The 27,149-nt window shown below is 42.3% G+C and overlaps 3 protein-coding genes across 3 annotated transcripts in view; all 3 read right to left on the bottom strand.

Annotated features, from left to right (window-relative positions):
- LOC113921013 (cytochrome b reductase 1) overlaps positions 1-7,874 on the bottom strand; it is a 34,515-nt gene extending 26,641 nt beyond the window's left edge. The window contains exon 1 of the mRNA XM_027591531.2: positions 7,576-7,874. Coding sequence (XP_027447332.1) covers positions 7,576-7,768 — 193 coding nt within the window. The 5' untranslated portion in view covers positions 7,769-7,874. The remainder of the gene's footprint in view (positions 1-7,575) is intronic.
- DCAF17 (DDB1 and CUL4 associated factor 17) overlaps positions 4,361-27,149 on the bottom strand; it is a 76,985-nt gene continuing 54,196 nt past the window's right edge. Inside the window, exon 15 of the mRNA XM_027591523.2 lies at positions 4,361-5,092. Coding sequence (XP_027447324.1) covers positions 4,990-5,092 — 103 coding nt within the window. The 3' untranslated portion in view covers positions 4,361-4,989. The remainder of the gene's footprint in view (positions 5,093-27,149) is intronic.
- LOC113921015 (gametocyte-specific factor 1-like) lies at positions 19,613-22,088 on the bottom strand. The gene has a single exon (XM_035726472.1). It carries the CDS (start codon positions 21,928-21,930, stop codon positions 21,427-21,429), a length of 504 nt encoding a protein of 167 aa, XP_035582365.1. The 5' UTR covers positions 21,931-22,088; the 3' UTR covers positions 19,613-21,426.

The raw sequence follows: 27,149 nt of genomic DNA, 5'->3' as shown, positions 1-27,149 counted from the left end.
TTATTAGGCAACGCCATTTATAATGAAAATAACCCCCTGATGAACGGGGAGAGACAATGAAAAATCTATAAATCCTAATAAGAATGCCAATCTTTGCGCTTCCCAGAGTGCAATGATAACTGTTATATCCTGTGTTGGTTTCGTACGTCTACCATAACAAATTACCAAAAACTGAGTGGCTTCAAACAACAGAAATGTATTCTCCCACAGTTCTGAAGGCCAGAAGTCCAAAATCAAGGTGTTGGCAGAACTGGTTCCTTCTGGAGGCTTTGAGGCAGAATCCAGTCCATACTTCTCCCCTAGCTTCTGGTCGCTGCTAGCAATTCTTGGTGTTCCTTGGCTTGTAGACACATCATTCCAATCTCTGCCACCATCTTCACATTGCCTTCCCCTCTCTGTCTGTGTTTCATGTCTTCTCTTTTCTTTTATAAAGTCACAAGTCATTGGATTGAGGCCCCACTCTAAATCAGGATGATCTCATCTTAAGATCCTTAACTTTACATCTGCAAAGACCCTACAGTCACATTCACAGGTCTGTAAGATTAGGAGTTGGACATGTCTTTTTGGGGGCTACTGTTCAAATCCTTGAATACCCCCTGCAGGGACACTGGAGACCAGGTCTGTAGAGTATTACAAAAGGTCCTGGCTCCTGTGGGGCATGAGGACCTTAAGCTCTGATCCCACCAATGCAGATCTTGTCTCTTGATGTCTGAACTGTCACCTGGAGAGGCTGGTTTAGGGAGGGATATATGGCTGCTACACAAACTATTGCAGAAAGGGTTCCCACTGAAAAAGAATACCAAACGCTACCCTGGCAGGAAGCTCTGGTTCCTGTCCTACATCCTTCTGAGTATGCTGGTGCCCAGTATGGTCTTGGCAGCCTTGTGTATCTGAATGTCTAGTTGAACACAGGAAGACACTGGTGAGTGCTACACCACTTCTCCTATTTACTTTATAAGCCATCCTTGTCGGTATGGCCCCTGGTTTAGAGGACTGGCCAAACTTTCATTAATTTCATTTCATTTCATTAATATTTATCGAATGCTGATTATATGTTCGGTAACATTCTACACACTATGGATATAGCAGTGAAGAAAACAGACAAGGGAGTTTATATTCTAGTGGAAGACAGACAATGAATGAATAAATAACTTAAACAGTCAATGGTCAGAGTCTGGATAACACTGTATTCTGAGTTTGGAGTATATATAATTTTCTAAAGGATTGGATGAGAAGTATGATAGGAAAAGAGGAATCCAGGATGACTGTATGAACGTCCAAAAAGGATGAAGCTACCATTTACTGAGAGAGGGAACCTGTATGATGAGTGGTTTTGGAGGTGTGAAGATGGAGAGTTGAGGTTTGGACATGTCTATTTGACATCCAAACAGAGAGTCTGAGTAGACAGATGGATATGTGGGTCTGGAGTTCCGGGGAGAGGTCCAAGCCAAAGGCATAAATATCAGATTCAGCGAATAGATAGTGTTTAAAGCCACGAGACTGGATGAGATCACCAAGGGTATGAGTGCATCAAGAAAGGAGAAGTGGTCAGAAGACTGAGCTTTGGGCACTGTAAATTTAAAGGATCAGGGAGATGAAGAGGAACCAGCAAGGGACACTGAAAGGCATAGCCAGTGAAGAGAATAGAGCCAAGAGCACCATCTTAGAAGCCAAGTGATAGAAGTGTCCCAGGGAGGTCAGTTACACCAAATGCTGCTTTCTGATCAGGCAAGATGGAGGGCTGAGAATAGACCACTGGAATTAGCTCCATGCTTGCCAATGGTAACTGTGTGAAGAGCAATTTTGGGGATGCCTGGATGGCTCCGATGGTTAAGCGTCTGCCTTCAGCTCAGGTCATGATCTCAGTGTCCTGGGATCGGTCCTGCATGGGACTTCCTGCTCAGTTGGGAGCCTGCTTCTCCCTTTCCCTCTGCCGCTCCCCCTGCTTGTGCTCTCTATCTGTCTGACGAATAAATAACAAAATCTTTAAAAAAATTAATAAAAAAAAGAGGAATTTTGAAGGAGCAGTGGAGTGAAAGCCTGACTGGAGGGGGTTCAAGAGAGAATGAGGGAGAGGAATTGGAGATACTTTTTTGTCAATACTTCAGGTGTTGACAAAAATTTCCAAAAAGTTCTGTGGTAAGGCAAGCAGAGAACTGAAACAGTAGCTGAAGGGGGTACGTTAAGAGTGTGGTTGGTTTTTAAGATGACAGAAATTACGACATGTTGGAAATAAGCCAACGGTGGGGAGAAAGTGAATGATGCAGAAGGAAAAAGGGAGAACTGATGTCTTTAGGTAAGCAAGAGAAGGCACAGTTCATACTTGGGCGGCAAGATTCAAACGTGCCTGAGGCCTTTAGAGTAAAGATGCATTTCCAATATTATAATATGATGCCTGTTCTTCCCTAATAAATCAGTGCTGCCAAACTGGCTAAACAGGATAATCACTGAGGGGGAAGGGAGCGCACTTTTACTTTAGATTATCATTATCATCACGGATGAGTAAAACTGCATTTTGTTACTAACAATTTAATGATGGTACAGAACTAATCACTCCTTCATTCAATAACGATTTATTCGCCTACCATCTGCCAGTTCTAGGTGTTTTTTAGGTGCCAGATATACAACAGTGAGCAAAATAATCATTTCTAAAACATTTTTATTAGTTACATTACAAAGAGATCTGCGTGTATTTATTTATAACAAAAAATGTGTCTTGGGTTGCCTTGAATTGGGTCCTTATGCTTTGTGAAAACCTTCCTTTCCTTAAAGTTGGTAGGTTTTATTACCAGTGGTGCCCCCACGGCTGGTTTTGGAGTAGGTATCTGGGGCACTTTCCCCACTGTCTTCTTTGCCATGCTCTACCCCAAGAGCCTCTTCAAATACACTTAAGTGGACTTGGAATGTGGTCAGTTTTAGATGCATTAATAGGATATACCAACTGCCTTTTAAGAACCACTCAATTTCTTTTTCTTAGTCTTTTAAATGTTACTAAAATGTAGTTATATTCCCTCACAAAGCCACCTTGAGATCATTATACGATTCAATTTCTCTCCCTCCAGTTTATACAGTAAATAGAATTCTACATGTGGAAAAGGAAGGAGTATAGAATTGCTGAGACTTCTATTCACCAAATTTATATACTTGAATTTTCTACCTTTTACCAAATAACACATTCCACCTTGCTGAACCTTTTAAAAGGTCAACTGCCATTTTGAGGGGGTTTATTTGTTTCAATCTTTTCTGTAGCCTTTTTTTCAAGGGCTCTTTCTCTGATTTCCTGGCAGTGAACTTACTTCTTGGGAAACATTCCTTTCAGAAAAGCACAAAGCCTCTTCTAAAGTTCTTTGAAACTCTTCCTCATTCACGTTTACTAGACATCCCACTCGTTTAAAATTTTATTTCAGTTTTAGATATCCTATCATCTGCTATGCTCCATTTTAGAATACATGTATTTCCCAAAATTTATCTGGACTATGTGTGTGTAGGTGTCTGTGTGCCCCCATACACACACGGACATTTATTTTGTAATTTTTATGCTTACTCCAGAGCTTACTGCTTAAAGGTGTTTCACAAGACTCTCACTTGTTCTCAAATGGTTTTAAGTACTGTTTAGTGTTTGTGTATTGTATTTGTAAAGCATTTTATGCCTAGAGTAATAATTGTAATTTAGCCTTCCCTTCTTCATCTCTAAATATTTGTGCATCACAAACTCAATTGCATCCTGTTCATTACTAGGGATCTGAAACAGCAAAACCTAAAAATTTCCCTCCTGAAACAATTACACACAGTAAAAAAGCCCGTTTTAACATGGCTAGTCTGTAATGCATGTTTCCCTCCTGGAGCCTTCCTGCTGCAGTACCTAGAAGGTGCTGGCCCACCGAGATTTGTAAAAATTCAGGACTACTATGCGTGTGTCTGTCTGTAGGAAAAAGCTTATGTTTATGTCAATTAAATGCATTATCTGATTAAAGTGCTTTGCAAGTCTGGAATCCAAATAGTAAACAGGATGGGGAATGTTGACAGGACAAACATTCCAAAACTAATACAAATACCATAACTAAGCTTTAAGAAAACAAGGTTTGCATAAAAGCAACAGATGAAAATTTCCAAAATATCCATTTACATGTTTTTGGGTTCTATTTTTTTTTTTTTTTTTAGATTTTATTTCTTTATTTGACAGAGAGAGACACAGTGAGAGAAGGAACACAAGCAGGGGGAGAGGGAGAGGAAGAAGCAGGCTTCCCGCTGAGCAGGGAGCCCGATGTGGGGCTCGATCCCAGGACCCTGGGATCATGACCTGAGCCGAAGGCAGATGCTTAACGAATGAGCCACCCAGGCGCCCCAGAATAGGAGAATCTTAAGCAGGCTCCCCTAAGTGGGGCTTGATGTTAGAACCCTGAGATCACAACCTGAGCCGTAATCAAGAGTGGGACGGTTAATGGGCTAACCACCCAGGCGCCCCTCCATTTACATGTTTTTGCCCAAAAGTGAGTATGAACAGATTAAGAAAAGCCCGAAGTTTAGAGAAACTAGAAAACTCTAATGGACTCTAACATGAATAAAGAATTTCAAGGTGTATTTTAGATGAAGTTTTTTGCTTCTCTTAAGGATATTTTGCCGAAAGTAAGTAAGTATATTGCCATAAAGGCAGAGAATTGAACCTTGAAAACAAGGCCACTGAAAACATACCATTTCCATGGGTAAGGCTTAACTGCTCAGTGCCTTGGTTTATTCTTTTTTTTTTTTAAGTTATAAGGATTTTATTAGTTCATTTTATTCCAAATATCTTCTTGAACCACATTTACTTTTAGGAGTCACATTATGAAAAAATAGGCCAGATGGCCTGAGATGTTTTTCAGAGCTCCTCTCAAGACGGTGAAAAGAAATCAAAAAGAGAAGATCTCCCCAGTTCCAGTCAGGCTGTGTCCATATGTGCAAATAGAACCATTCCCAAATAGTTTCCAACTAAAATTTTATTTTCAATAATCATCTGTTGCCTGTCTTCCTGGTGATGGGATGTAGTGAGGGCACTGTTTCAGGGCCACCAGATGGTGTCCTCATGTAGATGGACAGTTCCTGCTCAGGTCCACTGGAAGGGAACGGGGAAGTACATTGTTTATGGCAATAATAGCCTTGGTTTATTCTTAAATACCTGTGAAAGAACGCAGTTAGTGGGCATACAGAAAGCACTCAATAAACGTTAGTGACCGTTTTGTGACTGTCTCCTCTTTGGTCAGTCAGGAAACAACTAGTATCATCTGTGTTTCCTTACTCTCACAATTATGAGAAGACTCTGGAAAGTAGGAGCTGCTCTGAAGTGCTGGTTGGAAGAGATGAAGAGACTTTCTACTATTGTGAGCAAACAGAAGATGTTGACAGCTCTGACCACACTTAAGGGCTCCACCACGAGGGAAAGAGCATTTCTGATGACAGCGACTTTGGAACTTGGGTATGTTTTTCTCATTTTCGGTCAGTGGCAAAATAACTGGGACTTACGTAACAAAATAACTTGGCTGGCTGATGGCCCTCGCACCCCCATGCCCATCGCACCCCAGGTGAACTAAGCATGAGCAACGCCTGCCCCTGTATCCCAGGGTGGAATGATGCTGGCCACACCTGCTGAAGGCTGCCACACACGTTTTACATGGAAACAAAAATCTTTTCTTTGGGAACAAGGCCGGAGCTCTTTTGTTTTCTCGTTTGTTTTAGAGAGCCAGATATTGGGAGAAAAGGCGACCTGCTCAGAGACAAGGCTTAGAGGTTTCAGCCGGTGGGCACCTCTTTCTGAAGCCTTCATGCTTCTCTCCATTATTTTCTGAGCTCTAACCCCCGCCCACCGCTCTCTACCGTCTTCTAAATACTTTATCTGCCAGGCCTTGGCTTCACTTTTTGAAAACTGGCTGCAAATAAATGGTGCTTGCACCACTAGCTAGAGCTTCCTCCAGCCCAAAAGCAAAGGAAGGAAACTGAACACTTAGCAGCACTACAGAACCACAGTAAAAACTGCCACAGGGGCGCCTGGGTGGCTCAGTCGTTAAGCGTCTGCCTTCTGCTCAGGTCATGATCCCAGTGTCCTGGAATCGAGCCCCGCATCGGGCTCTCCGCTCAGCGGGGAGCCTGCTTCTCCCTCTCCCTCTGCCTGCCACTCTGCCTAGTTGTGCTCTCTCTCTGTCAAATAAATAAATAAAATCTTAAAAAAAAAAAAAACCTGCCATAGGTTGGGGGGGAGGGGGCCCACAGAAAAAAGTACAAGCTTCCATTAATAAAATAAATCTTGGGGATGTAAGGTACAGCATGGTGACTACATTAATAATATTATATTGTATATTTGAGCCGTCGCTAAGAAAGTAGAACTTAAAGATTGCTAAGAGTGTACATCTCCAAAGTTCTCATCACAAGAAAAAAATGTGTAGCTATGCGAGCTGGTGGATGTTAATTAGACTTACTGTGGTGACCATTTCGATTTATAAATCCTATATATATAATAATACACATGTTATACACATGAAACATATAATGTTATACGTCGATTATGTCCCAAAACAAAAACAACATCTGCCATCAACTGAACCCTCCCTCCCGGTCAGCCTCATCCCGGAGAGTGCAGGCCCGAAGCCGGCTTGTCCGGGCCAAACATGGACACAGCAAACCCCAGGATGTCTCAAGCACAAGCTCCTCTGGGAGCCAGAGGGCCGCAGGTCCCACCTGACATCTCGGGCCGATGCAGGGGCCAGCGCCCAACAAGAAGGCCCGCAGGGGAAATTTCGCTGGTCGCCAGCCACAAAAACAAGTTGGGCTAAAGTCTGTCCAATGACCAGGCAGGGAAGCCTAACACCCTTTTGAGTCCTGGAGGCTGGACTGAACTGAACGCTCTAGGAGGAGTGAAACCAGAGCTGATGCTTTACTCACCCTTCACTCAGGACTGAGGCTGGGACAGGAACAAATTCTCGCCCCACCGTCTCCCCCGTTGCCTTTCTCTCCTAATCTGCAGCTCTGAAGAAAGTTCAGAGAAAGACCTCGCCTAAAGAGCCTCTCTGCGCCAGTGATTGCGCAGGCTCCGTCCACAGGAGCCGATTTTCGGGGCTAAGGGGCTAGGGACGCACGGCACTGCAGCCTCCCTCCTCCGTTCCGGCTTCTGGTGTCAGGGGGTGCCTCAAGTGCACCCCGGCCACTCGCAGCAAAGAGTTAACCAAGTGGGGCCAGCGTAGCGGGCCACCCGCCCGACTGCAGCGCTGCTCAGCCGCACCCCCCCCCGCCCCGCCCCGAGGCGTCTGGCGGCGATCCCCGGGCCCCGCGCGCCGCCCCAAGGCCGCCACTGCACGCTAGCCCACGTCGGCCGAGTCACGGGTCTGCGCGCCCGCGGCCCCCCGACTCCATCCCGCCGCCGCGCCCCGCCGTCTGGGCGCCCCGGCACGCTCCGCTCGCGGCTCCCAGCCCCGCGCACCCCGCGGGCCCCGCGCTCCCCTTTCGTCCCCTAGCTCGCCCACGTCGGCCCCAAACGGCTGAGAGCGATCGGTCCTGGACCCCGGCCAGCGCGTCCCTCCCCGCTGCCTCCCAGGAGGTGCCCAGTACCGATGCCCTGGATGAAGACGAAGCCAGTGACCATGAGCACCGGGTGCCAGTTAAACTCGAGCATGGTCCCATCCCAGCCGAGTCCCTCCCGGTAGTGGAGGACCCAGATGAGGGTGAAGATCACGGACAGGAAGCCGACGAGCAGCGCCGACACCAGCAGCCCCAGAAAGCCCTTGTAGCCGTCCATGGCCATCAGAGCCCCATACTCCGCGCCGCGACAGCCACACGAACTCTCTGCCAGGCAGCGGCGGCGGCCTTAGGGCTCTGACTCCGGGGCGGGACGCGGGCTTCCACTCCTGGGAGCTGCCTCCGCCCGGGAGGAGGGGCTTCCTCGCCAGCCCACTGGAAGCTAGGGGCCGCCTCCTGGCCCGGCATCCGGTAACCGATCCAGTTTGTTGTTCAGAACGAGAGCTGGAAGGATTCCATACCCACCGCTTGCTTTGAACTCCACCCGTGTCTTTTACTTATTTGTGGGATGATGAAGGCAGTGGGGCTATAGCTAGGTTATGAGAAGAGAGGTCAGGATTGTGTGTTGATTTTGATTAACGGCGCCTCCTGAGCCCCAGCCTTGAGGACTGGCAGTCTTCAATTCCTGCCAGGAAGGTGCCAAAGAGGCCCTACTCAGCAAGGAAACTCTTTGCAGTTTGCGCTTTAGAGAGGAAAGACAGACATCTCCTGGACCCCAGATTTGCCTATATAGTGTGATAAATAATGGATTTTAAAAGTGCCCACCTACACAAATTAATTTGGACCAAAGCCCCACTTTGGTGAAGTGAAGCTTCACTCTTTGCCGTCTTTCCAGCATTACTGTTACCCTTCTCCATTAGACTGTTGTCTGTTGCTGTTAAAACGTGGTTCTGGCTGTTAGGGCTTCTAGAATGCGTTTGGGAACATTCACTTCTAGCCCTCTCCTGTAGCTCATCTCCAAGGACCGGCGTACCATATTGTCTTGTTGCCATTTTGAAAGACCTTCGGATGTGCAGGTGGTGTATGGAAGTGATTCTCAACAGAAAATACCGATTTTAAGCCAAGGAAGTAGGTGTCAAGACCTGGTAGTAGGGCAGGATTAAGGGTTAAGAGTAGGAAGCTGCAGACTTCACCTGTGTCTTATTTTTCCCTTGGCGGAGAGAGGAGGAGAGGGAGAATAAGCACATGGAAAAGAAGGACCCCTCCCCGCAATACAAGGCTTTCCGTGGTCTGGCCCAGCCTCACCCTCCACTCTCATCCTTTCACACCCTGACAGGCCCTGATTTTCATGGCTATAAACTTCTCATCTAGCTCCTGACCCCTCTACTCACATCCTTGCCTCTGAATTTTCCTGACCCCATCTCCACCAAGACATCGTCTCTGAATCTGCCCTTGCCTCTGTTTTATGCCTCCACTCACCCACCTCCCCATCCAATGCCTCTCTGCTTCATTTTTATCAAGCTGTGATATAATCTTCTGTTCCTGGGGCTGTCTCCACTCCCCAGGCTGACCCCTTGAGAGTACTAACTGATTTATCATTTTATTCTTCCTTGGCATATAGTAGTTACTCAGTAAATGAATCAGATTGAGTGTGTAAGGGTCCTGGCCAGAAACAGATGACACATTCCAATTGGGCAATTTAATAATGAACAGGACTATTTGCAAAGTTGTGGGCAGGGTGCAGGAAACCACAAGTGTTTGGCAATGCCTAGGCCTGAAGGGAAGAGGGTTACTGGAATCCAGAGAGAGAGAACTGTGTAAAAAGGGCAGTCTGACTGAGGTTCTGGCCTTGAGTTGGGGATGCAGCCAGCCTGCAGCAACCTCACAGGGAGGAAGAATGAGAGGCAGGATGAATATGCCTGTCTTACTCTCTTTCCCTCCAATCTCCTCTCCTCCAGGGTCTCAGATGGCTGACGCTTATCAGAAGCCAGAGGGTAGTTGATGCAGTCTATATAGGTCAGCCTTCCAGGACACACAGCAGGGTGGAAAAGGGTACAAGTAAACCCGTAGGAATGAACAGAAACTATCACCGAATCTTCCAGTTTTATTTTTTTACTTTTTTGGTTCCTGAGTGCTACAAACTTTCCCTGTTTAATTTTATACTGTTTCTCCTCCTTTGTGATCTTCAACTAGTAATTCTTTAACAATGTCATTGTGTCCCTATTCTCCCTTAAAGTAGCTATTCCTTGTCCCCAGTTAACTTCTTCACCTCCTTAACGCTTTTTCTCCACTCTTGAGTTTATTTTGCTCCACAGAAGCAGCAAATAAGAATCTCTGGGATTCCAGATTCCATTTAACAAAACATCTCAGGAGAATGAAAACATGGCCAAATGGTACAGATGGTGTTGAATTATCTTGAATTTAACAAGCTAAACTGAGAGGATTTCAACTTTTAAGTTGTTCTTGTAAAAAGTTCAGAAAGAATAGAAAACCAGTGAATCAGGGAAGTAGTCATTAGTAAAAGTTTATTTATTGTGCACACAGCAAAAAGACAGTTTGCAAACTAGGAGCATTCAAACCAAAAACATGGAATGAGGTTCAAGGGTACAGGTATATTGTTATAAAGCAGCCTATGTGGTAAGAAAGCAGTGACTATTCATTTTGCACAGTGATTTTTTTTTTTTAAGATTTTTAAATTTATTTTTCTGACAGAGAGAGAGAGAGAGAGAGCACAAGCAGGGGGAGAGGCAGGAGAGGGAGCCGAGCAGGGAGCCGACGTGAGGCTCGATCCCAGGATGCTGGGATCATGATCTGAGACAAAGGCAGACACTTAACTACTGAGCCACCCAGGCGCCCCTCACAGTGATTGGTTTTAATATTAGATTTTCATAAAAGGGAATTGATCAGTGGTTATTTCCTATCAATCCTGAGAAACAGTCCAAGTTTTGGTTATGATTTCCAGAGGCATTAGCCAGAAATGACCTCTGTCAAATTACTCTTACAAAATGAGCTAAATTAAGCTTTGCTTGTATGACTAAACTGGTTTTGTCTGCTCAGGTAATTTTCAAGCCTGGTCTCCATTTGTTTCTTAACATCCTTTAAGGACCTAACTAATAAAACTTGTCACTTGAGAGGAACATTTTTAATAAATATTGTTGTGGCTTAGTATTAACTTTTTTAAACAAGAGTTGTTCAATACTAGAAGTTTCCCTTGGGAGATGGTAAACTATTTGTCACCAAAGTCAGACTAGATAATCTGTCAGCAATGCTATCAAAGGGATTCCTGATGTTTGTGGGGGAAGATGGAGGGTAGGGTGGGGCAATGAACACCAGAGGATAGCCTTCCTAAAAATCCTGTGATGCTTCAAGCATGCACATGTCGGCATAGATTTGTTTTGTTTTGTTTTGTCCCTGGCAGACACAGAATGCAGAGTAAGGAGATAAGACCTGAAGGGACGGGGAAAGAAAATCCAATCCCCACTCACCATGAGATTAGGAACCATGTGTCCTATATGCCATTTATCTATTGAACTTCCATGAGGCATTGTTGCATTTCTTTTGGTGCATACAGAAGTCCACTATTCTAATGTAAAGTGTAAGTTGTGCCTAGTAGTTTGCTTTGTGAGATAAGTGGACCATTATTTAAATTTTCAAATACTGACTGTGTGTTGGTTACTCTGTTTGCCCCTCCATTCTCTATCCTTCTTTGTCTTGCCTTCTGCCCTGGCAGGCTCCTTGCTCATTGGCTTCCAATGGGCTTTGACCAATGTGCTGAAGACGATTAGAGGGCAGGAAGAAAGAGAGGTCAACCTTTTCTTTTTTTTTTTTTTTTAAATATTTTATTTATTTATTCATGAGAGACAGAGAGAGAGAGGCAGAGGGAGAAGCAGGCTCCCAAGGAGCAGGGAGCCCAATGTGGGACTCGATCCCAGGACCCTGGGATCATGACCTGAGCCGAAGGCAGACGCTTAACCATCTGAGCCACCCAGGCGCCCGAGGTCAACCTTTTCATCTCTCCCTGCCTCCTTCCCAGGCCATGGTTTTTGCAGTGGTTGCATTCCTTTGCCACAACAATGTTTGGATGACCCCTTTTCCACAGCTGTAACTCTCCCAGGGTCAGGTAACACCATGCCCACTGGCTTATACAGGCCCATGTGTTGCCTGTCCCTTGTCTTCACCGTTCCTTGTTGGGTTTTCTTAAGTCTGTTTGCACCTCTGTAAATACTCCCTTTATTACACTGTCTTCAATGAAACCTTTGTGCAAACCAGCTGTTTCCTCCAGGACCCTGACAGACAAGTAGAAAAATTATCTCACCTAATACTACTGTTCCCCTAGCTCCACCTAATTGTCTATGCCTTCTTAGGACATATTATGAAAGGAGGAATATACGAAACAGGAAAAAAACCACCAGCAGGAGGAATGAGCTCAAAGATCTTCCTGTTCTCCCTTCTATTAGACAAGAGATTTGGGGATCAGAAGGCTGTCTCAGTGACTCACAGCTGATACCCTGACCCATGATGTAAACCAAGCTCAGGCAGTGGTCAAAGGCTCCTTAGCGAAATAAAGCAAGGATTATGACTTTGAAAGAACAAAAACACATGTTAATGAGAGGAAGATACTTCCCCATGTGAGGCTAGACTGTGTTGTCTTTGTGGGAAAAAATGAATGTCTGCTTTGCTGAGATGTTTCTCCTCTAAGGGAACTGGTGAGGAGATTAGCTCCAGCTCTAGCTGTAGGGAGACTGGCGGAGGAATCAGCCTCTATTATCTCTCTAACTCAAGAGGCTCTCAGAATCTACCTGCTCCCAAGAGGGCAGAGCTGGAGTAAAGACAGATTTCATGTCAGGAACCCCAGTTTGGGGAGAGGTAGAAAGTAGCTCCCCTCCTGAGGGAACAGAATGGTACAACAGCCTGGGAGGCCGACACAAGAAGAGGAAGATGTCTGGGGAGAACAGAGGAAGTGAGGAAAGCACCTTAAGAGGTGCCCAATCAAAAGGCCTAACTCAATAAGGGTCTCTTCCCCCTGGAGTGTTGGGAGGGGTGTTGGTCAGATCAAGGCAGTACTTTTGTTCGCCCGCTCTACACTGCTCTGTAAGATCTGACCCTTCATTTAATTTTTAAAATTGCTTCCATCATCATCCCATGAGAGTTTTGGGAGTTTGGTGAGGCAGGAAGTCCTTGGAAAAGGGATTAGTAACTCTTTCTAATCATCTTGCCTTCTCCTAACCATCTGGCAAAAAAAATGTATTACAATGATCCTACTCTGGCCCTACCTCCTCAGCCCAGACTTTAGTAGGTGGAGCCTCATCCCGGGCAGAATCTGGCCTTTGTCCAGGCAGGAGAGAAATAGGATTCAATTCTCTGATTCCCCAAATCTCATTGGCCACCTTTACTCCATAGATTAGCACGAAATAACCAGTTGAAGAAAAAAAGAATGGGGCCTGGTCATACCCAGGCTCAATTTACTTTATAGCCCTCCTCCCCACACGAACTTAGAAACCCTAGATTAAAATATAAACTTCGAGGTGAGAATTTGGTCTACCTTATTTGCTGCTGCTCTTTTAGGGTCTGTGTTCTAAAACTGTGCTGAGCTTTGTTGTGAATGGGTGCGTTTGACACACAGACACACGAAAAGGACTGCCATGAAGGAAGAAGTTACTTTTTTATATTCATAGTCCCCTGGGAACAGGAGGCACTGGAAGTACTGCATGCCCCTCAGGGCCACACCGCGTCCCCGGGAAAGCACCAAAACCAGATGAGCAGGCGGATAGGGGAACTGCAGCCTGGACACTTTATTGCGGTTTTTTGAGGGAAGGAATGGGCGAAGCAAGGTAAGCAAGTGGAACAGACTCAGGATTGGATAGTCTGAATAATTTCCGTGGGTTCTGGTTGATAGGGGAGGTCCCCAGTTGTCCCGTCCCTGGCCCTGGATTGTTTAGGGCAGGGGATGGTGCCCAGGACGTACTAGAATTTGATAAAAGCTGGGTAGGGGAATGGACTCTGTACATATCAGAGGTGTGCTGGCAGGCAAATTGTTATCTCCTGAGAGGGGCAGTCCCCATGTCCACAGGGCCCCAGATGCCAGAGCATCAAGAACATGGAAAAGAAGAAAATAGTTACTACAGCCTTGGACAATTGCTGACAGAGAAAAGGCATTTAAGAACACATTCGTGGACTGCCTGACTAGAAGGTTAGATTGGAGAGCCTAAGATCAAGTCAGAGAATTTGCAAGGGAAGGAATGTTCTAAAACAATTTTCTTCCATCTCAACCAGATTTTATAAATGCATCGGACTATTTAGGTGGGACATCAAAGTATGTTAAAAATTGGGTTATATTATTATTAATGAGTAGTCAAACATCATTTTACCTTTGGAGAACTTTATTGGATGCTTCCTTGTTTGGCATTGAAATAACAGGAGTTAAGCTATCCAATTTTTTTAGGGGGGTTCACAGACAGAAGGTTTCAGAAATATATTTCTAGAATTTTGACTCATGGATCTCAAGATCTTATTGAAGTTTGAAGGAATCATGCATTTCCAAAAAAGAACTCTGAAAGTAGAACACAGAGGCTCTCTTACTTGATCAAATATTTGGCTAAATAACTTTTTTTTTTTTTCCTAGGCAAAGAACTTTATTAACCTTGTTTCAAACTTTATTCCCAGGCTTCTTCAGCTTAAATAGCTGCAAAGAATGAATTGTGTACAAGCAAAAACTGAAAAGAGCTGCAGTGTCCAAGGGGCTTGGGCTTAAAAATATTAGAGATCTAGATTTTATCAGATCCATGAACAAAATTTTAAAAAGCAGTCATAATATAAAATAGCAGCTCCCAGTAACTTCTTCAAGTTTTATGTTCTTCAGAAGTTGACTCAATTCAGTTTGCTTCATTCTTAGAAGCTTCATCAAAATTCTCCACAAGATCCGGAACTTCATCATCATCACCCTCTCCGGTAGCAAGTGGTGCTTTTCCATCCACAGATTGTTTGGGCAGAGCTTCAGCCAGTCTTCTTAAACTAGTCAGACTGTCTGCACCAAGTTGGTTTAAGATACTGGGTAGCATTTCTGTCAGCTGCTTTGTCTCAGCATGGCCTGTAATGGTGAAAGTGTTCGCTGCCAGGGATGCCTGAACTTTGGGGTTGTTAAAATGGATCACTGTTCCTTGGTTTGTGAACATATTCACTTCTTCAATACCAGAGATATTGTTTACCCCTAACTTCTTTAAGGAGAACTGAAGTTTTTTATCATCTGCTGTAGCCGTTCTGTGAACCACCTTCTTCTTTCGGCGAGCAGTTCCTTTCCCACCAATGCGCACTTGTGCTTGCAGCTTGGCGAGTTTCTCCTGGTTCATGATAGTTTCTTTCACCTGAGGCTCCTGTCCTCGCTTGGCTAAATAACTTTTATCTGCAAACAGCTTAAACTGACCTTACTGGATCTCGGGAAGAGATTATAATTTCTGTTAGAAATTCTTAAAGAAAAAAAAAAGATTTATTCATCCATTTGAGAGAGAGAGAGAGCAACCCCGAGGGAGGGGGAGGATGGGGAGGGCAGAGGGAGAGGAAGAGAGAAAATCCCAAGCAGACTCCCCGCTGACCGTGGAGCCAGACTCAGGGCTCAACTGGGGGCTCTGGATCCCACAACCTTGAGATCATGACCTGAGCCAAAACCAAATCAGACGCTCAACCCACTGAGCCACCCAGGCGCCCCCCCTCAGAAGTTCTTTTTAAAGAGAAAACCAAATGGTATAAGTCCAAATTTTTTGTTCCAAAAATAATTTAGCTTGGCCTCTGTCATTTATATGTTGCCTCCAAGACTATATCCTTGAGATCCCAGTCAACAGGAAGTTGGAATGAGGAAGCAGGCATTGCTCTGGGGCTTCAATCTGCTACCAGCTTGCCGTACAATCAGACAATTTACAGGGGCCCAAAACTGGGCTGCAGTTTGCTAATCTGCGCCAGGACGGCTTGGAACTAGATCAGGGTCTGTGCGTAGGATCTGGACGGGGGGAGAACTGCACCTTTATTTTCCCTAACCCACTAGTATTTGCAGTGGCTATGACTGTCACCAATAGAAATCACTCATATTTTTATGTCTTATTAAGAATTGTTACAGATATCTCAGTGTATCACTTAGCTCAGCACTTTCCAGAGTCACAGCAGTTATTAGACCTGCAGCAGATCTTATTAATGCAGCAGTAACAAATCACATATACTAGCATATCACAATTTTCTTTTAAACTGTGATTAACTCCTTTTTTAATGTAATTGGTTTTCTTTGTAATCTTTTTTTTTTTTTACATTTTATGCATTTTAAAACAATATTCGGAGAAGAGGTCCGTAGGTTTTATTTAGCCTGCCAAAGGAGTCCACGGTACACAAAAGATTGAGAACCCCCGAGTTAAATGACCTCTAAAGCTTATTTTTGCCTTTTTTACCCAAAAATCCAGGGGAAGGCTGTCAACTAAATCCAACTCACATCTTACAAAGTACAGTCAATCACCATCCTACTGTGATAGGAATGTAAAAAACAATAGTTGAAGAACTTGATACATCTCTTAGGAAGCCAAACTAGAAAAACCTTGGATCCTCTTAATCCAGAGCTATTGTTAAATGCTGAGTTGTCCTGAGTGTCACACTTCCTCAAGAATAAAGCCGGTCTCTTGATTGTTTAATCTTTATTTACTGATGTGTTCTATAAGCATAGCCAGGCCAGGCAAGAGTGTCAAACAGACCTTGTTTGTCATGGGTATCCTGTTGCCCCCTCTTTCAATACCTTTCTCCCCCTCTCTTGGCTGTTCTTCTTCCCAGCACCCACATTATGTACAAGAACCCCCGACACTCAGACCTTCCTACCACCGTCAAGGTCCCCAGATGGGAGACTTAACCTTCCTTTACTCTCTATCAATATGGAGTGATTGCACGTCTCTTCCATGCTGAGTATTGATGGTTGATGGTCATACTAACACCATGAGAATTACTAATGCTTATTGACAATTTAGTATGCCCCAAGCATAGTTCTATGAACTCTCCATGTATTAAATAATTTGATTCTTAAAACAACCCCATTTTTTATAGATGGGGAAACCGAGCCACAGAGAAGGTAGTCAACTTGTCCAAGTTCCCACAGCAAAGAGGTAGTGGGATTGGGATTCAAACTCCAGTAGTTTGGCTCTATTCCTGCACTTGTAGATATCATGCTAAACTGCCATGATTTATTTAACAAATTCCCTGTTTGTTGAATTGTCATTTATGTTGCTTACAATGTTTCACTACTACAAAATTGCCTTCATGAATGTCTTTATACATAAATAATTGTAGATTTCTGGCTGTTTCTTTAGGGCAGATTCCTAAAAGTGAAAGTACCAGGTTAAAATTTTTTAACCAGATTGCTTAATAATCCTACAAATGACTGTAGCAATTTGACCAGAACTGTATGATCATGTCCCTTCACATCATTGCCAATAAAGCGTATTATTGTTCTGTATTTTAAAAATGTTTGGGGGCGCCTGGGTGTCTCAGTCTGTTAAGCGTTTGACTCTTGATTTCAGCTCAGGTCATGATCTCAGGGTTGTGAGATTGAGCCCTGCGTGGGGCTCCATTCCTGGCGTGGAGCCTGCTTAGGATTCTCTCTCTGCCCCTCTCCCTCTGCTCCTCCCCCTCCCAAATGTTTGCCAATCTGACGGGCATCACATGATATCTCATTATAATTTGCATTATACAATGTAGCATTTCTCATGTATTAATTGTTCATTTGTATTTCTTCTTTTGTGATTACTTGTTCCTCTCCTTTGACCATTTAAATAAAATTTTGTGTAGGGCTGCCTGGGTGGCTCAATTGGTTAAGCCTCCAACTCTTGGTTTCAGCCTGGGTTGTGATCTCAGTTTGTGCAATTGAGCCCCATGACGGGCTCTGTGTTCAGCAAGGAGTCTGCTTGTCCCTCTCTCTCTGCTCCTCCCCCTCCTTGCACATTCTCTAAAATAAATAAATAAATCTTTAAAATAAATAAATAAAATTTTGTGTAATCTTTACTTCCTAACAAATTCTTAACACAGAGCTTTGGAAAGATTTAACTGGAAATAAATGTTAGTTCTTCGCTGAGCATGAGAAGACTGAGATTTCACAATGTCTTACAATGTTCCAGTGTCATGAGACCTGGGGACTTATTTGGGTTGCTTTAAGTCAGCAACACCTTGGTTTGAATAAGGGATCACTTTCTGTTCCTGTATCTTGTTCTCGAGATTCTCAAGCTGCTTTTCAAAAAATTGTATTCTAAAACAATTCCCTACTAAGTACGTTTCTCCTCTCAACCCTCCTTTATTGATGTCACTGTTTTAGCACAAATGCTGATTACTATTACCCATCCTACCTTAAATTATCTTCCTCAGCGCCTCAAATTTGTACACCATGAGGTTCTATTTTCCATGGTCTTCACAGATCACTAGGGAGAGGGATACCTACGTGTCTTCTGAGGTTGCTTCCCCTTGTTAGCCCCTACATCCAGTTAATGGGTCCATCCTACCCCCTGAGAAATCCACTCATTTCTCTTCATCTTTGCTACTTTAATTCCAGCAACCCTATTATCAAACCTAGATTAGCAAACAGCCATCCAATAGGCTTTCTTGCTTCTAGTCTTGCCATATCTCCCCCAGACCATGCATTTCCCACACTACATGAAAAGATAATCCAAAAATACAAACCTGAGCACATTCCCTTGATTAAATCTTTCAGTGGCCTCAGGTTTAAAGAAAACTTTCTTGGCATGGCATACAAGTCCTTTCTGAATGAGCCTCATCTCCTCCAGCAATCTTGGATGCCGTCTTGAATTATTTGTAGTGTCCCCCTAAATGTCACGCTCTTATTTCTGACCTTTTCTTTGCACACACTGTTGCTGCAGGTTAGAATCTGGTGGCCCCATGAGCCTTCTTCTGCCTGATGACTCCTTCCAGTCTGATTAAGTAGTTACAAATCAGAAGAAGCAACTAAAATTGACTCATGGGTCCTTTGCAAATATAATCATGTTTATTACCACTCTGAACAGTTATACAGTTCTCAGGTCTATAGTAAAATAACTAAGGAAAAGACTGTAAAATGAATTATAAGATTTTTTATGGCTAAATGGCAGTTAATTTGACATATCAATATAAAAAATCATAAGGATGATGAGATAATGCTGAGAAAAAAGAGAGTAATGATAAGCATGATAAAAATTGTGCTGAGAGAAAGGAGTCCTTTAATCTCAAATCAGATTCCTTGCTTAATATGCAATGTGTTCACCCTAAACTATGCTGTAAACAAAGAAATAATATTCCAGCTTCTCCCAGGCTTGGATTCTGTTACATTTACACTGATCAAAATTTGGGATATTTACGTAGATTAAAATTTCAAAATCAAGACTCTGCAAAAGGGACAGATGATTTTTTAAAAATTCACTCCGGGGGCGCCTAGGTGGCTCAGTCAGGTAAGCATCTAACTCTTGGTTTTGGCTCAGGTGATGATCTCAGGGTTCTGGGATGGGGCACCACCCCAGGCTCTGTGCTCAGTGAGGAGTCTGCTTGAGATTCTCTCTCCCTCTCCCTCTGCCCCTCTTGCTCATGCTCTCACGTGCTCTCTTTCTCTAAAATAAATAAATAAATCTTTACAAAAAATAAAAATTCACTCTGTTCCTGGATGGTTGCTTAGCATATATTGAAGAAAAGGATTTTACCCGAATATTAGTTTTATCAAAAAAAGTAATTAAACAGAGACATAAACTTAAATAGCTTGCCACTTTCAAAAACTATTTTTGCTTTACTCGTATGGAGCAAAAGCAACTCCTGCGTATGGGAAGAGGGAGTCAGTGTTCTAGGTCCTTGCTACTCAAAGTGTGGTCCATGGACCAGCTTGTTAGAAATGTAGGACCTCAGGCTCCAATGCAGTCCTACTAAATCGGAATTTGCATTTTAATAAACTTGTAGAGGATTTTTTTTAAAGATTTTATTTTTTGACAGAGAGAGGAAGAGCGAGAGAGGGAACACAAGCAGGGGGAGTGGGAGAGGGAGAAGCAGGCTCCCCATGGAGCAGGGAGCCCGATGCGGGGCTTGATCACAGGACTCTGGATCATGACCTGAGCCTAAGGCAGATGCTTAATGACTGAGCCACCCAGGCGCCCAAACTTGTTGAGGATTAATAAGCACATTAAAGTAGCACCTCAAGGAGCCTAGCACTTGGCAATCACAATTTAACAACCATAGCCTGGCCAGCTGTGACCCTTTCAGATGCTTAGCTAGTGCCAGGGACAGGGGTCTGTAATTTTCCAAGGCTCCATATCTCAAATCAGTAAGCTTTTTCAAAGGCTAGAATCTAGCCTGACCATAATTCTTGTATAAATGCTATAACTTTTTAAAAAAATTGACTCATGTTGGAAAATAGGATGAGATTTGAGGCTCTTAAATGATATTATGACCAGAGAACCCAGTAAAACTTCAAGGTTCTTGATGGAAATGTATGCCCAGTTCAGAGACCAACACATAGAAGGTAAAGTGGCATTTTACAATGAGCTGATTTTTCACTCCATACCAGAAAGTAGTAATCTGATATGCTAAACTAGATCATGTCAAAGTCTCCTTTCTCCTAAATTATCCAAAGCATGGTTTGAGTTCTATCTTTCCACATTCATTCATTTAAAGCGACCTCTCTCTGTAGAAAGATGGGAGAGACAGAGAGACAGAGACTAGAGACAAAGAAACAAAGAGAGAGAGAGAAAGAGAGACAGAGGACAGGCACTATGCTAGGTGCTGAGAACATAACTGAGAGCAGAAATTGACAAGGTTTCTGTCCTCATAGAATTTCCAGTCCCCTCCAAATACTAAACCTGAGTCCTGGACCTGTAATCAGTTCAGATAGGAGGAAAAGTAGATCCAGTATCTACTTCTAGCAGCAGGGAAATGGAGCCACAGGGTGAGAGAGAATGTGGAAGGAAGATACTTGAGGAGAGGCCATTCACTCAAGAGCTGACCTTTTACTGAGCTTTAACTTCTTTGAACACTCTATCCCTAGAAAACTCAGCAGAGTCATTGTCCAAGTTTCTGACTCATCAGCATTCTCTTCCAGGAGATGTGATAAGGGTGGACGGAGAATGAGGGAGAAAGCAAAGGAGATATCGTTGTCCGAGAATATAAAGAGATTGTTATTTTGTGTGGTCTGTAAAAGACGAAGCTATTTCCTATACAGAAGAAATTATTTAAATGTACTGAGAATCTACTATGTGCCAGGCATTCTTCTAGGCTCTTGGGACACAGCAGTGAGCAAAACAAAGACCAGTGCTCTCTTAAAGCTTCCATCCTTCTGTTCTGCAAAAGAGTCACAACAGTCGTGCTTTGGTTTCAAAAAGGAAAGAAAATTTTATTATTATTATAGAAACCCAAAGGAAACAGAAGAGAAAAGGAATCTACACATAGATGAAGAAGGTAATAGTAGGCAATAAATGAGAATAAGGCAAAGTTACATCAAATCGGGTACTTACAATATCCAAACTCATTAACTGGGGAAGCCCCGTGGAAACAGCCAGGCTGGAGTCCTGACTGAGAGGAGCGTCCTCCCCTCAGGTGAGACTTCCAACTGACCATCTCCCTAAGGGCCATATTTATAGGGCTAGTAATAGGGTTTGAAATTAAACATTTGTTTGCCTACGTGCAGCTTGGAGGGAGCTGCATTTCCATGTTACGTTTCTTTTTTTTTTTTTTTTTCCTACGTTGATGCTTTATTTGAAACAGTTCTGAGTTTGACGGTTCTTTCTTGCATCAAATGAGTGAAAACTCAGAGCAGGGAGGAAAAAAAAAAGGTACTTGTCAGTTTGAAAGTCACAGTTTATCTTTCTATAATTAGATTAGGAGGAAAAAACCACGAAGAACCCATCGGTAGCAGGAAGAAGCAAGAGTCTTCTAGGGTCTGGCATTTGATGAGATATTCAGTTACTGTGCATTTCCATTGTTTTTCCATGGCAGAACATACGGCAGAGACTTGGGAACACGCATGCCTGAAGCCAGGTTACTCTTATGTTCCATAACTATATTGCTTGCAGGGCTGTTGTTGCCACAGTAGTTGGCTGTGCCCGAGACAAATGGGGTGCTGGTCTGTTCCCATAGATCTTTATCCCAGTCCTCATCGCAAGGAGGGCACTGCCATGTGCTCTCAGCCAGAGTCTCTTGTCCAAGGTTCCTGCCTTGGTTGACAACATCCTGCTCAATACAACTTTTATCATCACAGCTTGAGATACGATGACTGATTTCAGCCTGAGGAACCTGGTGGCGAGCATTGAAGGGACAAGTAGACAATTTGTTTGCGACATCAGGATGATTCTTTCTGCACTTGATAAGATGATAAGGAAACCTGCAGGCCCTGATCTGGTGGTTTTTATCATAGGGGCATTGTAATAGCTTTTCAGGGTCCAGGGAATCGATGTAAGTTTCTTCCATGTTGGAAATGAAGCAGCTGAATCCAAGCGCTCGGTCGAGGCACGTTCTCCGCACAGTCGCTTTCTCCCCTCCATGTTACGTTTCTATATTTTTAAGGAGCCTGGGCTATCATTTGCAACGATGTGGATGGAACTACAGGGTATTATGCTAAGCGAAATAAGTCAATCAGAGAAAGACAAGTATCATGTGATCTCACTGATATGAGGAATTCTTAATCTCAGGAAACAAACTGAGGGTTGCTGGAGTGGTGAGGGTGGGACGGAGGGGTGGCTCGGTGATAGACATTGGGGAGGGTATGTTTTATGGTGAGCGCTGTGAATTGTGTAAGACTGAAGAATCACAGACCTGTACCTCTGAAACAAATAATACATTATATGTTAAAAAAAGAAGATAGCGGAAGGGAAAAATGAAGGGGAGGAAATCGGAGGGGGAGACGAACCATGAGAGACGATGGACTCTGAGAAACAAACTGAGGGTTCTAGAGGGGAGGGGGGTAGGGGGATGGGTTAGCCTGGTGATGGGTATTAAAGAGGGCACGTATTGAATGGAGCACTGGTGTTATACGCAAACAGTGAATCGTGGAACACTACATCAAAAACTAATATTCAAAGATATCATGTTGGAGTTCAACTCCCATTCGGCGGGTCACAAGATTCTCCATATGGAGGCAGACTAAAGGCTAGTCTAAAGGCAGACTAAAGAGTGAGGATTCTGGGCCAGCTCCCCAGTAAGTTATGCCCATACTCTGGCTCAGGCTCTCTGACAGGACATAATACGGGACAAGGTGTGTGAATCCAGATGATAAGATAGTTAGGATCACTATCGTATAAACCTGGGTGATTTTTTTTTCTTGCTTGCTTTCTGTATTTTTAATTTTTAAAATTGCCCAAGTAATATTTATTTTGAAAAAAAAAACCTGGGAAATAAAAGATAGACAATAAACAAAACATTCACCTATAATCCCACCCTCCATAAATAACTACTAACATCATTTTGCCATATATCTTTCCAGACACTTTTTGATGTGTGTGTGCACATAATATGCACATGTCCTCAAAATAAATTCCCCATTACTTGAGCAAATGTACACTGGATGAGTACAATGAGTATGTATAATCAAAATACAACTTTATTTGGTGTCCTTCAAAAGAGTTAACTTTAGAATTTATTCTGTCAGAGAATTTGCCTGACTCACCCATGTTAAACTCACAGGAAGGCCTTTTATGGAAATGTATAATGATCTGGGAGTTCAGCCTTAGCTCTGTGGTTTGGCATACACATTGAAACTGAGAAGAATATATTCATATACTCTGACCTTAAAGTTTTTCAAGATTAAATTTAGAACACTTTACATTGATTCTAGAGTGGTATGATTTGGGGGATAAGGATATTTGCCATCATCCTTACATTTTTGGTGGGAGCCTTTATTCTCTATAAGCACTAGAATAACTATGTCCTCTTTATTACTAAAATCCAGCTCCAAAGAATGAGAGATTATTTTCCTTGGATGGTCTCCATTACTGGCATCTATTGTGCATCAAAAGTGAAATTTAGAACAGAATAATTCTATTAATATGCTGGAAGCAGACTGACAGAGAACGTCTGTGTATTTGAATTGCTTTCATCTGTTAGGCAAGCCACAATCTCTCTGCACTTCACTTTTCACCTACGACTAAGTAGGGGAATAATCCAGGTATTCTTCACAGTTCTTCCAGTCCTAAAAAATCTGATCTTTAAAAAATGGTATTTACCTATGCCCAAATGTTTAAAATGTCAGAGTTTTCCAAGGGCAAGTGCTAAAGAGTACATGCAAAATTAACAATTTGGATGAACTGTCAGCTTTTCTAACCATAGTGTTAAGGCTATATACTTAGTTTGGATATATTGTCAAATTGTCAAATCCTTGTGCAGTTTAATAAAATATAATTATGACTCAAGCATAGAGAGTATAAAAATATATTCTGCTGGTCAAATACATATAAGTTATTGTGTCTCCAAAGACATCAAAAGCCTTGAAGGTAACATGAGTGTGAATTTGCTTTACTTTGAAGATATTCTGCATTAGATATCCTGGTGTCCTAAACTGGAGAACCTGGATGATATGAAAATCCTTTCCTTTGTTTGTTTCCAAAGGAATTTTTTTAAAAAGATTTATTTGAGAGAGAGAGAAAGAGAGAGAGAGAGAGCACGTGCACGTGTGTGGGGGAGCGGGCAAGGGGAGGAGCAGAGGGAGAAGAAGAAAGACAACCTGCTGAGTGCTGAGTCATGACGTGGAGCCCGATCTCATGACCCTGAGATCACAACCTGAGCCAAAATCAAGAGTCAGACACTTGACTGACTGAGCCATCCAGACTTCCAAAGGGATTTACTACTGTAATTTAACAACAAGATATAGAGTTCAGTTCAATTGACAAAGTACTAAGTTAATGATTAGTGTTGATATTCTTAAGGTTTAGCTCTATTTAAGTTTATGAGTGCAGAAGAAGCTGGGCTAATTTCCTACCATAAAAATATCATTGGAAGGTGCTCTTAACTTTAAGTGCAAAGAAAGTAAGATAAGAGAATCTGTTGCCCATTTTAGCTGTGTACCTTCAATTCCATGATATTTTATCTATTATAGGACTTTAGACTTACATGATTATTTAAATTTCAGATAAATGATGCACAACTTAATTGACTAGATTAAAAGTTCAGGAGTAGTAAATCTTTGTAAGCTTGGTTCTTGGTAGAAAAAGAAAGAAAAGATATTCTTCCATATGTAAAGAATAACACTTTGGACACTTGAGACTTGCTTTATGGTCCAGCATTTGATCAGTTTTGCTTAATATTCCATGAGTACTTTGAAAGTTCTATTTTTTTCTCCAAATCCCATAAAATCTCCTTTTTAATGAGTTCAATGAAATACTGAAATTACAATACTACATATACACTTTGTCGAAAGGCATTGTGGTATATTTCTCTAAAATTGCATAAAGCAAATAATGTATATTTTAGTATTTTAAAGCAATGTTCTTTTGAATAGAAACAAAGCAGTAAAGCAACAAGACCTTGCAAACTTTATGATACTTAAGAATTACCTGGAAAACCCAAGAGAAAAAAAGGCAAAGACTAGAAACATAATAGTTCACAGAAAAGGAAATAAAAATTTCTTAGATGTATAAAAAATACTCAATCTCACCCATAGTAAAAAATGCAAATCAAGGGCGCCTGGGTGGCTCAGTTGGTTAAGTGACTGCCTTCAGCTCAGGTCATGATCCTGGAGTCCTGGGATCAAGTCCCACATCGGGCTCCCTGCTCAGCAAGGAGTCTGCTTCTCCCTCTGACCCTCTTCCCTCTCGTGCTCTCTATCTTTCATTCTCTCTCTCTCAAATAAATAAATAAAATCTTAAAAAAATGCAAATCAAAATTATGATATATCATTTCACCCGTTAGATGGATAAATATCAAACAGTTTTATAATGAATTTGGTGAGAATATAGGCATGCTCCTACATTTCTGGTAGGAATATAAACCGATATAACTTGTATGGGAAGGTATGATCCAGTAATTCTATCTCTAGGAATTTATAATACAGACATACTCATAAAGGTGTGAAATGGCACTGCAACACTGTAATAGTAAATGGTTGGATAGAACACACAGGTTCATCACTGGGGGACTGGTTAAACAATTTTATACAATAGATCATTATGCAGTCTTATAAAAGAATGATGAAGCTCTATATGTACTGATCTGGAACACTATGCAAAATATATTATTAAGGACTTCCAAGTATGGTGTTATGGCTAATTAGGTGCACAGAGGCACCCATCTACTAAGGAGCAAGTAGACCTTGAGTAGAACCCATTTCTTTGAGGCATTGTTGGTCTCTCAAGAGACAGAGGAGGTTTCTGCAGACCTTTCCCCTCCAAAAGCAAAAACAAAACCAGAGTTGTCATGAGGGAAATGATGATAGTAGTGATACCGCTATCAGGATACGGATGCTTTGACCAACACAAGGTTGGGAAGGACGAACTGAGCCAAGATCCTGAGGTAATCCCAGGATGGTGGCAACTTTAGCTATAGGCAGAAGTAGAAACAAATTCTCTCTGGAGGAGAGCTTTCCCAGTTTGGGGCTATGGGAATCTCACAGATTAAGATCAAGTACACAATCAAAGATCATCAAGCTCGTGAGAAAGCAAGGCAAGCCACCATTAGTGAGAATTGGTGTAAATTATAAAATATGGAAAAGCAATGAATAAAATGCTTAAGAAATAAAGAAACACAAAAATCCATTTTAGGTAGATCTAACTAAGACAGTCAAAACTATAATGTTTTTAGGAAAGAATGTCGGAGAGTATCTTCATGGTCCAGGACAGTAAAGAATCCAGAAAAGAAGATGAAAATTATATCATCCATAAAATAAAAGATTGATAAATTTAACCACGCTAAAATGAAGAACTTCTGTTCCTCAAAAGACTCCATTATTATCAGGTATTATTAGAGTAAAAAAAGAAAAAAAGATAGGAAAAGATATCTGTAATACATATAATTAGCAAAACCTAGTAAGCATTACTATTACAAACTGATGGGACAAACAGCCAAATAGAAAAATGGGTAAAATAATAGATACTATGCAAAAGTTGATACCCAAATGATCAATAAGCAGACAAAAAGGAGCTCTACCTTTAGTAATTAGGGAAGTACAAATTAAAACCACAATGGGATACATACCCATCAGATTGGAAGAGAACGGAAAGTCTGACATTAAGTTTTGGAAAGAAAATGGATCAACAGTCACCCTCAAACACTGCTGGTGGGACTGTAAAACTGGCATAATCTTTCTGAAGAAGTGTGTGGCATCCAATAAAGTTGAACACACACATACCCTCTGATACAGGAATTTTAATCCAAGGTATACACCTTAAAGAAATACACACATGTGCATCTGAATGTATGTACAGGAATGTTCATGGTGGTATTAATAATTGGTTCAAACTGGAAACAACCCAAATGCCCATCAACAGTAGAATGAATAAATTTTTATACAAATGAATATTATACAGTAGCTGGAGATACGTAAAACAACATAAATGAATCTTATGTACCTAATGTTGAGTAAAAAAGCAGGACACAAAACAATACACACAACATAGTTACATACTTAAAGTTCAAAGAGGCAAAAATAAACCCTTTAGAGATGCATACAGTAGTATATTTATGAAGAAAAATGGGAAAAT

The sequence above is a fragment of the Zalophus californianus genome, chromosome 3 (assembly GCF_009762305.2).
Source record: "Zalophus californianus isolate mZalCal1 chromosome 3, mZalCal1.pri.v2, whole genome shotgun sequence".
In the NCBI taxonomy this organism is placed as follows: domain Eukaryota; kingdom Metazoa; phylum Chordata; class Mammalia; order Carnivora; family Otariidae; genus Zalophus; species Zalophus californianus.
Note: the sequence above shows the minus strand (reverse complement) of the source record. Positions and strands in the feature narration are given on the sequence as shown.